The sequence below is a fragment of the Alligator sinensis genome, unplaced genomic scaffold, assembly GCF_000455745.1.
Source record: "Alligator sinensis unplaced genomic scaffold, ASM45574v1 scaffold299_1, whole genome shotgun sequence".
NCBI classification, from domain to species: domain Eukaryota; kingdom Metazoa; phylum Chordata; order Crocodylia; family Alligatoridae; genus Alligator; species Alligator sinensis.
The window spans coordinates 2,817,017-2,833,973 of NW_005841981.1; the positions used below are offsets into that span (position 1 = coordinate 2,817,017).

A 16,957-nucleotide genomic window follows, 5' to 3' on the forward strand; every position below is an offset into this window, starting at 1 on the left:
GAGAGAGAATCAAGATCAGGCAACTGGATTAAGATCTGGTTAAATGGTCAATGATAACCTTTTTATTTTTAAATTTGGAAAGAAGAATTCTGAATAAAATGATAAAAACAATAATATATTTTACCAAAGAGCATATCGTCATATGGAGACTGTATCCAAGGACTATAAGATACCATATGAATACTTCTTATTCACTTAAAAAGGTTAGTTTTGATTCTGAAGTTAGATAAGCAAATAGAGTTGAAAAACTACAAAGGTACTGAAATAGGATTGTGAAGAATATTCTGATGAAAAAATGTATTCATTTAATTAACTTCTTATAAATATGTGACTTTAATGTTGTGACAGTGACCCTCATATTCTGCATATTTTCAAAGCACCACAGTTAATTCCAGCAAGGGATTTCTCCTGACCAGAAGTTACTGAATTGTCCTTTATGAGAACCAAATTGAGCTCATTAAACCTAAGCATTTAAGAATAAAATGCTCCATCCAGAAATTTAAAAAAATCTTAATACTGACATACACTATATACCTTTCATATTTATAGGTCAGTCTAGTTTTACGAAGGTAAGATCTAGATCTTTTCTCAGAAGTCTTGGACAAAGTCAACTGTTCAGTTTTGGGCTCAGTGCAAACAGTCTAAAACTAAATAATATAGCATGAATTTACACACTGGAACAAAGCATGGAGTCTTGAAATCACTTCTACCATATAAAGCTCTCTCAGAATAAGTGCAGAAGTATCCTCTTGGTACCTTTCTGACTTGGATTTCAGATTTGACTAGTTAGGCACTGGCTTCAAGCATATATTTTATATGTATTTAGTTATGCCCGTCTTTTCTTAAGTGATGTGTGTTACTGAAGAGACTGCAAGCAGTCTGATTGAAGAAATGGCGAGCAGTTTGATTCTAGAAGATAAAATCCAACTTAAGTATCTCATGAGACTCCTTTGAAATAAAAAAGGCTACAAGGTTGTAAAAATCTGAACCACTACCCTAAAGGTAACTAACATTGTAAGCTCATAATATAAGAACCCAGGATGGGTTCTTATACTGACCTTTACATTCTGCTTCTGTTGCAGACAATTTCTGGGGAATCTGTCATATTAAATCCTTGGTTTTAGCAATTGCCAAGGTCTGGTTCCACAAAGTCTTATTTCAACATGTTTGTTTAGAGCGCTGAAGCACATAAATAAGGTAAAGATTACTGCTCAGAGGGGAATTAGTAAATCCATGTTACTTGCATCAGGTTGTGCTGCAATTTTATTTCTTCTTTACAGTTTATGAGCTTACAGTGATACTTACCTTTAGGGTAGTGGTTTACAGTATCTTTTCCTTCCTGCTAAAGGATAAACTGATTCTGTTTTCATGAATGCTTTTTTCAACTAAAATGTTTCTTGGAGAGCTGTTCAGTTTGAACTCACCTTGTTCAGTTGTACACCTACCTGCTAAAGTTAAAAAAACTGTCTTCCTTTTAGAAATAAGCAAGAGTGCATTTGTGGACAACTAACACATCTTGGCTACAAGTTTGAGAGAGACATGGATTTGTTTAGCCTTCTAGTCCTGATGTTGATTTCTTTTGTCCTCAGCCCTAATCCTCCAGCACCACAAAAGACCTGTTTTACTGCATGTGAACTGCACGTTTTCCTGCTTGGTGCAGGGGGCTGGACCTGATGATCTTCCAAGGTCCCTTCTAGCTTTACAATGTATGAATCTATGAACTCTTTGTGATCAGTCACTTGGATTACTTGTCCATCTTCCATCTGATCTACACAGCTGGAGTAGTAAGCTGCACAGAAGAGTAGGTATAAGGCCTCACACAGCACACTCCTCCAATCAGCAGTTGGATTCTTCAATATGGCCATATATTTCAGGTCATACATTTCTGATCTGAAGATATTAAGTACCGCTACATTGTTAGACAGACCTGGAGAGCTATCACTTTGTTCAATTGCTTCTGTTTCTCTACTCCTCTTTCCCCATTGCTCCACTTTGTTGTATATTTTTACCTCAGCCTCTAATATGGAATACCCCTCTTCAGATTTGACAGCCTGTACTAATAATGTTGTTTGTATACAGAGGTCCACCTTCTCTAGCTCCAGTTCCTCACTCCTGAGATTTAGAGTATACGATCATCATGGATCTGGGTTTTCCATTTGCTACAGACAAATGTGATAAAACCTAGACTTTCTCACTTCTCATCCAGAAAAACCTAGATTTTATTTTTTAAAGGAGAAAAATGTGGGAAACGGTAGGCCTCCCCTTACAGGCTGGCAGAGTTCCAGCCTGCAAGGGGCTGGGGGGCAGGAGAAAGGCGATCAACAGGAGATGCCATTTGCATGTGCGCACATACACATGCACATGGCTGTCCCACAGCCTGGAGAGCAGCTACTACAGGCAAGTCTGGCAGTGGTGGTGGAGGGCGGGGGGCAATTGAGGACCCCATACTGAGGGAGTTGGGCAGGGCTGAGGCTGTTGCCTAACTGGGGTGGTGCGTGAGGCTTGGGGCCCTGGGCCAGAATGTGTGGCTGCAGCGCCTGCGTGGGGAGTGACACGGAGCCATGGGCAGCTCGTTCAAGAGGTGATGGCAGGCTGCTTCCCTGCCGCTGCATGCACTCTGGGGGGGGTATGTGTCCCCCAGACTTGTGTACGGGGTGGCAGCACCAGCAGGGGTGGGGGGGCTGTGGGTTGGGAGTCAGGGGCAATGGCATGGGCAGGGGACTGGTATATGAGGGCTGCTCAGTGCCACAAAGCAGTGTAGGGGGACAGCTAGAGCTGGACCTGCATCCTGGTGAGCGACGGGGATGGGGGAACTATGACTTTCCATGATAAAAATCCCAAAATCAAATGCCAAAAATGTATAGGTATTTAGAATTTATTTTATTATAGTGATTGAGGCACTGCTAGGCTTCCAAATTGCTTTAAAGTAGTAAATATATCAATAAAATATTGTGTTCAGCTGATACCTAGAGAGTGATGTTCCATTTTAATCATGGAAAAAACATGGATTTTGGGGTTTTTAATCAGAGAATTTGCAATTTTTAAACAGAGAAAACCAGGATCCCTGATGATTATCCTGCTGTCCAGAGTCTTGACAGATAGGAAGGGGTTGGCAGAGTCTTCAATAATCTGGATAACTGACCATTTTTTGCCTTTTTGCAAGTACCACTGTAATGCTTAGGATATTTTTTCCTTTGGCCATGCAACAAAGTGATATGATATGCTACAAAGCTATTTTTATGCAGCAAAAGAAATAATTTAAACCATTTTAATATACATAGTATTTGATGCGTCTAGACATATGAGGGGAAAGTAGGTCTTTAAATAGTGTTCTAGCAGGGGTTCTGGTTATCTGCAGAGGAATCAGTCATCCCATTCTGAAAGGCAAGCTGACTTGTATCCAGTTTCTCATTAGTTAATCTTATTTGAAGCTAGACAGTAACACTTAGCAACTTCAACTGAATCCTTAAGCATCCACAGAGGTTTTGATGCAAAATACAATCAGTGATTTTAGACTTTACTGGGACTATTATGTTAATAAAAGAAATTACTGTGAATTTTTAAAATAATTGTTGTAGTTACCATTTTCCAGTCTGTTTCAACCTTCCTCCATAAAGACTCTACCTTCCACACACCTTTCTCCCAACCATTGATTTTTTCATTGTTATTGGAAACTCGTGTATAGTTGTCTTCCACTACATTGTAGCAGAGATGAAAGAGCTTAGAAGTCTTCTCATTTCCAGAGGGAATAAAAACAGCGTCTCCTCCCTTCTGAAAAGACACAAACACTATAGATTAGACTTTTCTTTTCCAAATAATTAAAGAAGATCATGTACATTTTAGTTTGGCTTTTTGTGAAAATATAAATACTTGGAAAATTATATCAGATAACATAGGCCACTATGGTCTTACTTAATTATCATCAGTATATCAAGAAACCTCATAGTTCTTCATTAAAAACTGCACTGTCACTGAATAAAGAGAGTGAATTGTTTTGAAAGATGCCAGTGAAAAAAAAATTGTCCTCAGTTTAGGATTTTTTTTTATTATTTTGCTAGAATGAACGCACACTTTTCTTACAGAGAGGGGCAATAATTTATTTAAAAATATTTAGTACCATTAGTCTTTCCAAAATTAATTATTTCACAGAAGACCAGAAAGAAGCACATTTAACAGACTAATGCAAAGCAAATTATTGAGATTGGGAAAATAAAAAAGATGGCCTTTCAAAATGAGTAAGAATTAATGAGGAAGAATTCAATAACTGTACAGTATTCAAGGATAAATGTATCTCACTATATATTAGGGCCCCTCTACACATGCAGGTAAAGGCGAAATTGAATCTAATGACTGAATGATCCAACTGTATCTCCTGCCATGCCATACGTGCATGATCCCCTGGGCTCCCTCTATATCAGCAAGAAACAGGTTCCGAAGGCTGGGGGGCCCCTTTGCTGAGGGAGTTCCGAGCTGTGAGGGACATGCGCAGCTGGGTCCAAAATTCCCTGTAACTGACAGGGTTCCCAGTCCTGGCTGCATACTGGGGGCTCTGTGTTGGCCCAGACGTTTCATGTACCCCCAAGCCTTGGGGAATCACAGCAGCTGCAATCCCTGGGGTTTGGGGGTTTCACGCTGGACATGGAGCACCTCCGCACCTGGGAGCCCTGTCACCTGATGGGGCTCCCTGCCACAGGGAGACCCTGCTACATGTGCAAATTAAAGCTTTATAGCAACCGCCTATAAAGTTAGTACATACTTTCAGGTCTAATTGTATAGTTGGTTAGAGCTTATTATTGTATGATAGCTACTTTGCACATGTAGTTTGTCTTAAGGTAACTGCGCCATTAACCAGTTAATTGTACAATACCTGTAATGTGCAGAGGGGGGCTTTAGAAAACAAGAATAAATAGTATATTCAACTCTAAGAATAGATTTTTAATCATTGCTCATATCCTAAGATTCAGTAATATGGAAATAAAATCCACCAAATTGCAGAGAATTGAAATAAGCTCTACTATCTCAAAACTGAACACAGCTGTGAAATCCATTAGTTTCTCTTCACCAGTTTTATTAGTTCATCAATCTTTTGATGTCATATGACAGAATCACTCAGAAAATGATGTGCAAAATGACAGGAATAAAATCATACTTGTGTGTGCCACTCTAGGTTACCTCTGGTTAAGGTGTTAGGAAATTCTACCTCTCAGTATAAAGGACTTTAGAAAACTAACCAAAATATGGTTTTTGGAAATAGCTGAAAAACTTGATGGGAGGAGAAATTATGTAAATACAGTAAAATCTGATTAAATTTCATCATTCCAAAAGGTTTGGACTAATTATCAGTAGCTCAATCTCTTAACTCTTTGTGAGAAATATTTTTCTGTCATACTGATACATAGTAAAGAATGATCTGGGGGCATTTATAATGAAAACAATATGTATATAACAAAAATATGTAGTCTGCCTCAGAGAACTGTATAATTATAGATATAAATGCTTAATCTACAATTTCTTACTACAAAATTTCAAAGTGCTTGCTTTGTAAGAATCACATAGTCATAAGTACCAATAGGCAGCTGAAGATATTACTTTATACTGTTACGTGAGCTCATTGCAAAAACTGAAGTTAATTCTGGAGAAATGGAAAGATTGATTATCTGTTTTGTTGAGCCAAGAAAACTGGAAGTGTATGAATGCTAGGGAGTAGGGCTATGCGAAATTTCACCATTTCGTTTTGAAGCTGTTTCAATGCGTTTTGAGCTAGAAACAGCGAAATTGAAATGAAACAAAAAGCATCAAAACAGCTTAGAAATGAAATGTGGGCACTCAAAATGTTTCAAAACTTTTGAAACATTTCAAGTTTCAAAGCAGCTCAGGGGTGGGAGGCAGGGGAAAGCCAGGGCTGGACTCTGAGCAGCTCTGCAGCCCCATGTAGCTCAGCCCGGAAGGGAGCGCAACCCTGGCTCTCCCTGCCTCCCACTGCCGGGCTGCGTTCCGTGGGGCTGGCAGAGCCAATCGGAGGGCAGCACCAACTCTTTCTGCCTCCCACCGCTGGGCTGCACTCCAATTGGTTCTGCCAGCCCCATGGAGCTCAGGCTGGTGGTAGGAGGCAGACTGCAGTGCCGGCTCTGTCCACCTCCTGTCGCTGGGCTGCGCTGCATTGGGCTGCCGGAGCTGATTGGAGCGCAGCACAGCGTGGCAGCGAGATGTGGGCAGAGCCGGGGCTGCACTCTGCCTTCCGCTGCCGGGCTGCGCTCCATGGAGCCTGGCACTGGGCGTGGGCTGTGTCCAGTGCCGGTCCCAGGTGGCAGTGACTGCCTCCTGGCATCTAGTGCAGATCTAGGGGCACACACCCCTGGGAGGAGTCTGACACAGCCCTGCAGCCCTCCTGGGGGTGCGAGCCCCAGATGAGAGGAGGCTGCCGCTACCAGCAAATTTTGCTTTCAAGATTTTGAGATGCAGTTTCTCTGCACCTATCTTGGCACTGAACTTGGCAGGCTTCATGCCCTCAGAAGGGGCTACCATCCCTGCAATTTGCATCTGAATCAGGCAAAAAATGACAATGTTTTAGCCATTTTCATGATTCCCCATTATAGCCTATGGGCGAAACACTGAAAGGAGTCGAAACAGTGAAACAGTTTCGACTAAATGAAACGGGACAGTGCTTCGAAAATAAACGAAACACCGAAACAAAACAATGACCCTTCGAAATGGTGAAACGGACACTGAAATGAAACAATGGTGTTTCACACAGCCCTACTAGGGAGCATCAACAGGTTGACAGGTGATGTGGATGGCTTCAGCCAGAATCTTCTAAGTTAACTAATTATTAGGAGCAAATTCCACTGTGATGTAGTATTTATGTACATTTGGAAAGGACTAATTAGACCTTAAGTGATGACGCATTAACCAAAGTGTTTTGTCCACAAATCAGTAAGACTCTAGTGGAGATTCAGTGCAGTGACTAATAAGACTGTAGAAAGAAGTTATCCCAGTGTCTAATTAACCAGATTTCATCGTATATATTAACTTCTCCTGAGGAGCAGAGGTTGCACTTACACTGTCCAGTGACTCCTGAACTACATCCAATTAACAAAAGAAATAAATGGTAGGAAGCTACCCCTTGGCTTCATTATTTACACCACTAAGAATTCCTGAAGCAATTATTAATATTTTTTCTTTATTGCCCAAGTAACTTGCAAGGTTTTTTAAAATTTCTTGCTTTTACTATATTGTAGCTTTCATAAAACAAAAATATTTCTCATTAAACTATATTTAGTGAAGAAAATACTTTAGACACCTCTAAGATGATCACCAGTTCACAAATTAAAATACCTCTGAATCAATTTCACCTCTGGCTATTCTCCAAGCCACTGAACCAGATGTCCTTCCACTAAGTTCACCAGGTTTAGGAGTTTTGGGAGAAATGAACTCAACAAGCTCCACAATTATCCTGTGCTGGAGCTCTTTCCTTTTGCTTTCTGACAAAGATCGCTGTCTCTGTAATAATAATAAAAGCACAACAAAAAATCTCAGAGTAGTTTCAACTGCAATGTTGCCCTGGAATGACATCAGGCAAGGAAAACCCCATGACAATTCTAGATTAAACTCATTTAAAAAATGTTAATCTAGGACCATGTGTGCTGCAGTACATCAATCCTAATGATAAGGCTACTGCATAGTGTTATTACAAGGGAAAAATTAAAGTTGCTTTAGTGTCCTACAAGTGTATTCCTATACCTTAGCATTTTTAAGATCAATTTTAGATCCAAAATCCAGGATTTAAAATGCAAGCTTCTGGACTGTTATACCATCCCTGTAATGTATCTATTCTAGGTTAATAATATGTATTTTTCTCCATTAACTCTATCTCAATATATATTTTTTGCCTGTGAATAGAAAACAGGAAAGTTTACTGGGTCAACCTGTTGTTTTACATGATAAAATGTTCTCATTAGCAACAATCTTGGTTCAATAATTAAGCCCTACCATAAAAAAATCATTTGGTTCCTGAAAGGGTTAATTCACAGTGGAATGAACACCACTAAAAATGCAGCAGAAAGTCCATCTTTTTAAGAAGTAAAACCATGCCAGTTGCACCTTATAGTAAATTATGTCAAGAGTATGCTATGTAGAAAAAGAATCACATTACATATTTTCTTTTATTACATGGTAAAAAGTGCAGTTCTTTTCTAGAAAGATACTTTAAAAAGGGGCCAGAAATTGGGAGGTTTCAGATTTCATTTCAAAGATATAAAGTCAAATGTGCAAAGTTGCCATGAAAAACTTCCACTTTCTTAAATGAGAATCCTATGAATAGTTTGAAAGCTCAGAATCACATTGGGGTTTTCTCTTGTAAGTAATAAGAATTTCTGCAGGGCAAATTAGGCCCTGCTTTCTGACACTCATAAACCTTATGGTCTTCAATTATGCCCTTAGTGACGTTGTGCAGCTTAACTGCCTTCAGTGAGTTCATACAGGTATAACCAACTGGAATTTATTCAACATTTCTGTTGACGCACATTACAGAACAGAATCTCTCTTGCTTTCTCTGCAGAGACTTCAGGCACAAAAAGCAGAAATGTATTTTTCTCCTTCACTCTGCAGACAATAGATTGGTGCAGATTACACATAGCTGCTTTACAGATAAGAACCACACCCTCTCTCATCTGAAAAAATACTATAATTGTAACTTAATTCTATGTTAAAGAGCAAAGTTCTACCTGAGCCTAGTATCCCATCGGGCTAGCACGGTTAAGGAATGCCAATGTCTTCAGCCTATGACAGGTGTATCTAGTACCACTTCCAATCTTTGACTTCCCAGACCTACTGACTCATTTACAGCTGAGGTCATCCTTCAGTATGAATCCAGACTGAGGCTCAAATTCACACTTCTGAATCTGTAATCTCTATATTAACTAGAAGATGCATAATGTTCTGTTAAAAATAAGTCTTATAATCAGGAGTAATGTGAGAGGCAAGGATTTTTTAGGGTGATATCTTTATTGGACCAACTATGTAGTTGAGATAAAGTAAGACAAACTTTCTAATACAAGATATTCTTGTAGAGAACATTTGTATCAAAATACTGACACACATAATGAATTATGATCCCTTTCCCTGAATCTTAACATAGTCTGTTTCCAATACATGTCAATTTAACAATTCAGTTTGAATAAACCCACATACCAGTTTAGTAAGTTTGTTAATTGTTTCACGCAGTGCTGTTTCATCAGCATGTATCCTTCTAGCAAGTACTTCCTCATGCTTACAAGAGTATCTCCAGGTGACATCAACAACCTGACATAAATTGCAGAGAAAAAGTGATAAAAACACAGGTAATACTTTGTCCAATTAAAGCTACCAGGAGGGAGTTGCCTTCATCTTGGCCATAAGTAATTATGGGGATTTTGAACTGGGTGCTTCCTCACTAAAGGGGTCATATGGGTCACCAAATTTGGGGTAAGGAATAAATGTTAGATTGGCATGGATTGTGGCGGTTTTGCCTCTTTCTCTAATGTGGGACATGGCTATTTTCCTAGGGTCTTTTGAGCATATCGTAATATATTGTAATGTGAACTACAACTCCCAGAAGACCCCAGAAGACCAGAGGAAGAGGAAGCAGGAAGCGACTGGAGGAGGAGGAGGACATAACAAAGAGACCCAGACAGATGGCAGGGGGCATGGCAGAGCTGTGAACCACACTGAATGAGTCAGCCACATGATGGACCGAAGCAGTGGGACTCAGCTCCGATTCATTCTGCATGTGCATTCAAGTCTATCTCAGAACTAAATGCTGGTTTTAGGGACACCTCTGGATGTGTGTGGGGGGTGTACTTAAGGTGATGAAAGCATTTATTACAGTGTTAATGCCTATTACCTGGTACGTATTCCCTGAGTGTATTTTACCATAATGTTAATGTCTATTTACCTGTACCTGTTCCTTCTCTTTAGCTCCTTGGGCAGAATTTTTACCTGCTTTGGGGACTTAAAAAAATCCCTGGCTGCTGCTCTTGAGGTGTGGACTACCCACCCTGGTATGGAGGGAGGCAAGACAGAAGGAAGACTGGGAGCATGGAGTGCCAGGTACTGTTCTTGGACCCCACTTTGCAAAATCCTAGATCTGCTTCTGAATACAGGGAAATGGACTCAATGGCCCAGAAAGCTCCTTCCAGTCCTGTGTTCCACTTTACATATTGAGTATTTTACACAATCTGATCCAGACACTTTCTTCCTTTACAATAATCCAAGAGATCACATTAAAATTGCATACTTTACATACTTCTCTTCTTACAACAAATTCCTTTTCATTACTGCACTTACTCCTACCTCATCCTTGGAGAACGCAATTATGTAGGAGAGCTGTTTTCCCCAGCCAATCTCATATAGAAGAGGCTTATCACAGACATTTTCACAAGGGTCACAGTGAAGCCATCTCTGCTGAGATGAAGAATATACTTCAGTCCACACATGATCTGCATGAAAGAGGAGCCAAGGGAAAACACAGAACGTTGCAGCTGGGTCTTGTGCTCTTACAGTTTGAGATGTTTACATTTTTCAAATCTATAAAATGGGAAGCACATGATAGAACGTCCTTCGGGAATGATTACATTTTCAGTTCATATACATTCAGAAAATCTTTCTTAAATATTAAAATGCAACCAGTAAATTCTCCTATATTTGCTGATGACAGAAAATTTTATATACCAAGTGCAATTACTTAAACCAGATAGAAATCTGATTTAGATTTTATCATTGGATAAACACAAACTTTTACGTGTTACAAGCTGACTAACAGGAACCTTCACATCTAATGATTATAAGTCACATTTTCATGTATGCTTAAATTAGCATTGAAATGTTCTAAAGTACGGATACCTGTTGAATCCCAGACATATCTAGCCTCAAACCCAACAGCTCTGCAGCACAGTGTAAAACAGTTAGCCCACTCTCCACATCGCCCACGTCTTGTTTCCAAAAGTTTCTCAGGATTATTATATCTAGGAAAAATCAAACATTTCAGTCGTCATAAATTTTGAACTTCACACAAGTTAATAGTCTTTAACAAGAATGTATATTCCTCCCTGTATTAAACCCTTCAACTATGTCTGTACAAGTTAATTGATCCCATGGGGTGGATCCTGCCCACTGGGCTTCTTTTCTTGCAGGCCAAATGACTTATCTCCAACAACAGGGTGGTAGCTTGTTAGCATAGCTGCTGGAACCACTGTGTTGATGTGGCTCTGGAACTCAGGGGGCGAACACTGACACCACTTGTCCTTGCTTCTCCCTTGCTGCCCATCTGAGTCACTGGTAGAGACTGAAGACCCTAATATTTGGTGGTAGGCAAAGGGGTTCCAAAGCCATGACATGCAGTGACTCTGGCACCCACACAGACCACAATTTAACCCATAATTTAACATAAGCATTCAAACCTAAGATAAATGGGGATAGGAGTTTACAGCTACACTCTAGCATCTGTCTTTATGCATGTTCTCAGTCCATGATAATGAAAGCTAGCTTGCCATTCCTTACCTAAGGCCAACTTTTGTTTATCCCAGGGTAAAAGCATGCATGAGGGCAGACCAATGTGATTGTTGTATTTTGAAAACCTGTTTAAATTGGGATTTTATTATATCCAAGTCCAGTTTACAGAAGTGGTACAATTCTAGGATTATCTGCTGTTATACAGTCATCAGAAGTAGGATGTGCTATTTTGCAGTCTCCCTAAAAAGTTCTTTTTTAAACACCCTTTGGTAATGCCATATTTCAAAATTAAACTAGTGTACTCACAAACTGTAGTTGATCAAACAATTATGATAAGTCAAATCAGTATATCATTCAGTATAAAATAGGTTCCCTCTTTAAACGCAGTAAAACAATCTTATTTTTTTCAAAGCAATTCAATACTTTAGGCTGACTAGCAAAAAATATAAAGTAGAGCTAAGAACAACTTCTGAGTGTTGCTTAAAGTGATCACTATTCATGCAATGAACAATTTCTCAATAATTTATAGAACATGAAAAAACAAATAAGTGTTCAAGAAAACCTAGGTTATGCTCACCTTGGGAATCTGTTACTGAACTGGCAATGAGTACAGTAATGATTCTCAACTCTATTTGCACTCCACCTCAGATCATCATCGCTGGGTGGTAAATTTTCTTTAGTCATTGTCTGTCCACCACATTTGCTGCAAGGAAGTGTATTTACCCATTGAAAAAAATCACTCTTAAACCAATTCAAGAGCTCCAACAACAAAAAATCCTCTTCATTCAGATTAGCACCTGTGCAATGAAAAAAACCCAACAAAATTCACCCAGTTACAGGAAAGTTTAACTGGATCTTATCTGCATAATTGCTACAACTGGGCTTTTAGAGTTTGTCTGAATAATAAATATACTATTATAGTGATGCATTTAAAAAAAAAACCAAGCAAGGCTCTAAAGATTGAACAATACTAATATTTATGTTTAAGAAAGGACAAACATCTAAAATGGAATTAGGAAAAGGAATTGCACAAGAAAACAATGGACAAAGAGAAATTTAACATGGAATCTAATAACTCTTATATGCTCCCAGAGCTAGGAAATAGCTTTTGAGAATAATCACTTCAATTTCAAAATCCCCAAGGCTCTATTTTTTTTTTAAATCAGAAGCTATGGTAGCCTAGGAAAACAGGGATAGTATGTTACTGTCATAAACTGACTAACATATGCACTATGTATATTTTTCAATAAGTAAGGTTGAGTTCATTAATGCTGTTCAGGGAATATACCCTTTCAATCCAATTTACTTTGCCTAGACATAGAGCGGGGGTGGGCAAAAAAAGATGGCCCACAGGCCAGATCCGGCCCACAGCAGGTCCCTCGGTCCCCTGGCCCATGCACTGTCCAGTCGTGGCATGTCCTGTTGCCCCCTGGACATGTAGCAGGGCTGGGGCTGAGGCGGCTCCACAGCTAGACTGCCTTTCTAGGCAGCTCAGGCTCCTTTCGGCTGCTGCCATCTCTGGCCCCACACCCAGTGATACCAGCAGGGACTTGTGTGCACAGCCCTGACCCCGCGCACCCAGGCTCACCCACCCAGGCTCAGCAGCGGTGGTGCAGGACAAAAGCTGTTGCTCAGCACAGGTGGAAAGCGGCCTCTCCCCCCTCCCACCAGTTCTCTGCTGCAGCCGCCTGGAGCCTGCATGGGAATGCCACCATCGCCACCTCCAGGTTGCCACGCGGGGCAGCAGTGGCAGCACAGAGGAGACAGAGCAGCCCAGAGCAGCATGGGCTCTGGGTGGCTGCAGGAGGGAACTGCCAGCAGTGGGAAAGGAAGGGGCTTCTTTCCCCTGTGCTGAGCAACAGTCCAGCTGTGGAGCCGTCTCAGCCCTGCTGCATGCCCAGGGGGCAGCAGGATGTGCCACGGGTGGGCGGTGCGGGGCTGGCAGGTTAGGGCTGTGCACAGGTTCTTGCTTATCTGCTCTGGCAGGGGTGAGTCCAGACTGAGCGCGGGGCACACTGGGGCTGCGTACTGTTGGCAGTGGCAGGGAGGCACCGGAGGGCGTGTGGGTTCTGGGCTGTTGCAGGGTGGGGGCGGGTGCTGACTGGCTTGGGGTGGGGGTGTGCATGCAGGAGGCTCCCGTGCACACCCCAGCATACCGACAAACCCTCCCCCATAAACCTCACAACTACAACCTCCCCCACACACAATCACACACTCCACGAATACCACCCCCTCCCACCCCAACCACAAACCCCACACAGACACCTGTGTGCCTCTGGGAGGAGCCCCACTCACTGCTATGTGCACATACCCCTCACACACCTCACACCCATCCCCCCCACACACCTTCAGTCACCCTCCCCTTCCACACACCCCACAAACCCCCCATAGCCACCCACCCACATCCACACACAGCCCCACACCCTCCCCTACACACACATCCCCCCACAAACCCCATATCCACCCCCTGACACTCCTCTACACTATACAAGAGTAAGACCTCATTTTGACCTATTTGCCATCACCTCTATATAAATCACACAAATGCACACAAATCAGGACAAAAATATTCGTTAAAATAGAATTAAAATATGTTACTGTCAATGTTTGATTTTTAGTATACAATTCATTTTTTTTCCAGTTCCAAGATGGCAAAATCCCTTCCCAAAAGGAGTACTTTTGGGGCAAGAAGAGGGACTGCCAGTGGCAAAGGTCAGGGGTTAGGGGGTGGGACCAGGGCAACCGGAGGTAGGCCACCTGTCAAAGGATGGGGCTACCCTTGTGGCCCTCAACAGCTCACCAAAACTCATTATGTGGCCCTGCACCCATAATAATTGTCCGCCCCTGACACAGAGGCTAGGGACAGAAATTACATATAAACTGGAATAAGCGATAAGAAACCAGTTCAAATCTGTAACACAACAGAAGTTAAGTGCACATAAACTGCTTTCAAAATGGCCTAAACCAGTTTAAGATAAACCTGGATGGATATAGTATCACACTTAACTGATTTAAGTTAAATTGGTTTATTGAACTTCTATTCCAGATCCCCACAAGATTCATCTTAACTCTCAGTACCCCAACATCCCAGGATGCTTTGCACCTCCCCTGCAAATCCCCCCCTCACAGGGTGGGTGGGCTAGCCTTGGTCCAGCAGAGCAGGGAGGCATGCTCTAGCACTTCCCAGTTTCTGGCCTGGGCTATAGCAGACATATGGCTGCATTTCCGGAATCAAAAGTGAGTGTCTGTTTACCTTTTTGTCGGTTCAATCTCTGCAGCTTAGACTAACCTGTGAAGATTGAATCGATTCAGCCTTGGGCTTTTTGACTGTCTGTACTTAGCTAGAATTTCTGGTGCCATATCTTTATCATTCTCTTTTCCAGACACCTCCCCTATGTTTGAGTAGCAGACTCTTCTGTTCCATTTTCATGTGTATACACAGCAGGTGGAAGTGGTTTTCTTATATGATCACTATTACACCATCTGAAAACAGTTTCACTTTAGCTTATTTGCTTTGATTTTTAAAATCCAATCTTGAGTCCCATACCTTCTCTGACCTGTCTCCTTAGCAGTGGTATAATTAGAGTGGGATGACTGGAGCAGTCACCCTGGGCACCAACTTGGGTGAATGGGGGAGTGGGAAAAAAGGCCGCCGCTCCTGTGTATGGCAGTTGCCCCAGACATCTGACCATGTTGTTATGCCTGTACTCCTTGGAGCCTTCAGATTAAATCTAGACAGTCTAAAGTCACATAGAGTGAGCTCATTTGAAAATCAGAAAGTTGTCCCAGGACTAGAACCTGGTTAAGTGGCCTGCACAGTAGCTGAATACTTTTTCATAAATAAGTCTTCTTCTCCAATTCATAAATGTTCTATGCAAAAATGACTATTGCTCTTTTTGTCAACAGGACCATGTAGCAGTTGCACACATTAAAGTAGGGGTGGTTAACCTGAAGCACAGGTGTCATAAGTGGCATACAGCAGATCAGGGAGGAGACAGGCAACACAGCAGCACATACAGTAGGAAGCAGAAATCAGAGCAGGAGATCAGAGAAGGATCACAGGACAGGAAGAATACAGCAGATGAAGAGATTGGGCAGGGAGCACAGAGTAGAAAGTAGAAAGCAGAGCAGCAGATTGAGCAGAGAAAGGAGATCAGAGTTGTACTGGGCAGGGTGCCGGGCACATCTGTGCCATGCCTGTCAAAAAGGTTGGCTTCCACTCCATCAAGGCATGATATTTTGCTTTTGCTTGTAATTGCATTTACAGATTGGCCTAACGGTAATGTGGTATTTTTATAATAAAAATCCTGTATTAAAAACAAAGTTGTGCTGATTACTCAACATTGTGATTTAAAAGAAAAACACCTAAGTTGCAGATATGGACATGCTTATCCAGTTCTCTGCTATACCATCTAAACCTTGTTTTAATTGTTCTTGGACTCAACACTGGCTTGTTTCAGTGGTGCTCAGCCTCCATCCTGCAGGGCTGTGTAATTGCATAGCCTCCAGGGCTACTCAGGAGTCTGGACGTTTGGTGGCATGAGAGTGGTGGCAGCATTAATTGCAGTGGCTTCTGGTCCCATGACAATTAATGCTGCCTTTGTTCCAGACCCATGGGGTGCCCCACAGGCTGGATGATAGTTTCACATGCAGGGTAGCACAGTGCATATGCGCTGACCACATGCTGGATCAGGCCCATGGACTGGCCTGAAAGCAGTCAAGCATTAAAACAGGCTACCTACAGAAAGTATAGAACCTCCATCCTTGGAAGTTTCCAAGAGCAGGTTAGATAGAAACTTGGTTGGGCTTAGTCAGAGATGATTCTGCTTTGAGCAGGGGGCTGGCCTTGTTAGATCCCTTCCAATCCTACTTTCCTATGATCCACCCTGTGGGGCTGGAAAAGTTGAGCACTACTGGCCTAGCTCATAATATTCCGTGTATCACTACATCCCATCAAAGGCAGGGTGCCAGAATTATGAAGAGCATGCTAAAGGATATCTGTTAAGCAAACCAAGGCTGGTATTTGAGACTGTCTTTGGATTTGAGCACTGTACAAATGAAAAATTTACATTCATATTTGTACATAAATAAAACCTACTGCTTAGTGCTGGATAGTTTGTGTCTATTTTACCATTCCTTTTCTCTCTAGCTTTCTGCCAAAGCTGAATAAGGTTATTACACTAAGAGGACACTTTTTCTTTCTGTTGGAGAACAGCAAATATAACAATGTTCATTTCTGAAAAGAAAACTGTTACTATTATGTGAATATTCTACTTCTAGTTCATAAAACAAATTTTCCATGAAAGGCACAGAATGCAAACAATGACAAATATAATCTAACCAAACAAGAAATTATTGTTTGGAAAGACCCAAATACCACAAAAGTTAGAAGCACACGCAATTATGGACAGTTTAAATTGCTCATTTAAACAGGATGTGGCCATAGGGAATGGAGTCAAGCATTGCATTC

The 16,957-nt window shown here is 41.4% G+C and overlaps 1 protein-coding gene across 1 annotated transcript in view; it reads right to left on the reverse strand.

Annotated features, from left to right (window-relative positions):
- The window catches only part of NGLY1 (N-glycanase 1), a 43,588-nt gene that overhangs the window by 4,673 nt on the left and 21,958 nt on the right, over nt 1-16,957 (reverse strand). The window contains exons 5-10 of the mRNA XM_014518769.2: nt 12,065-12,284; nt 10,879-11,000; nt 10,330-10,475; nt 9,190-9,300; nt 7,336-7,500; nt 3,583-3,771 (exon numbers count right to left, since the gene is read on the reverse strand). Coding sequence (XP_014374255.1) covers nt 3,583-3,771; nt 7,336-7,500; nt 9,190-9,300; nt 10,330-10,475; nt 10,879-11,000; nt 12,065-12,284 — 953 coding nt within the window. The remainder of the gene's footprint in view (nt 1-3,582; nt 3,772-7,335; nt 7,501-9,189; nt 9,301-10,329; nt 10,476-10,878; nt 11,001-12,064; nt 12,285-16,957) is intronic.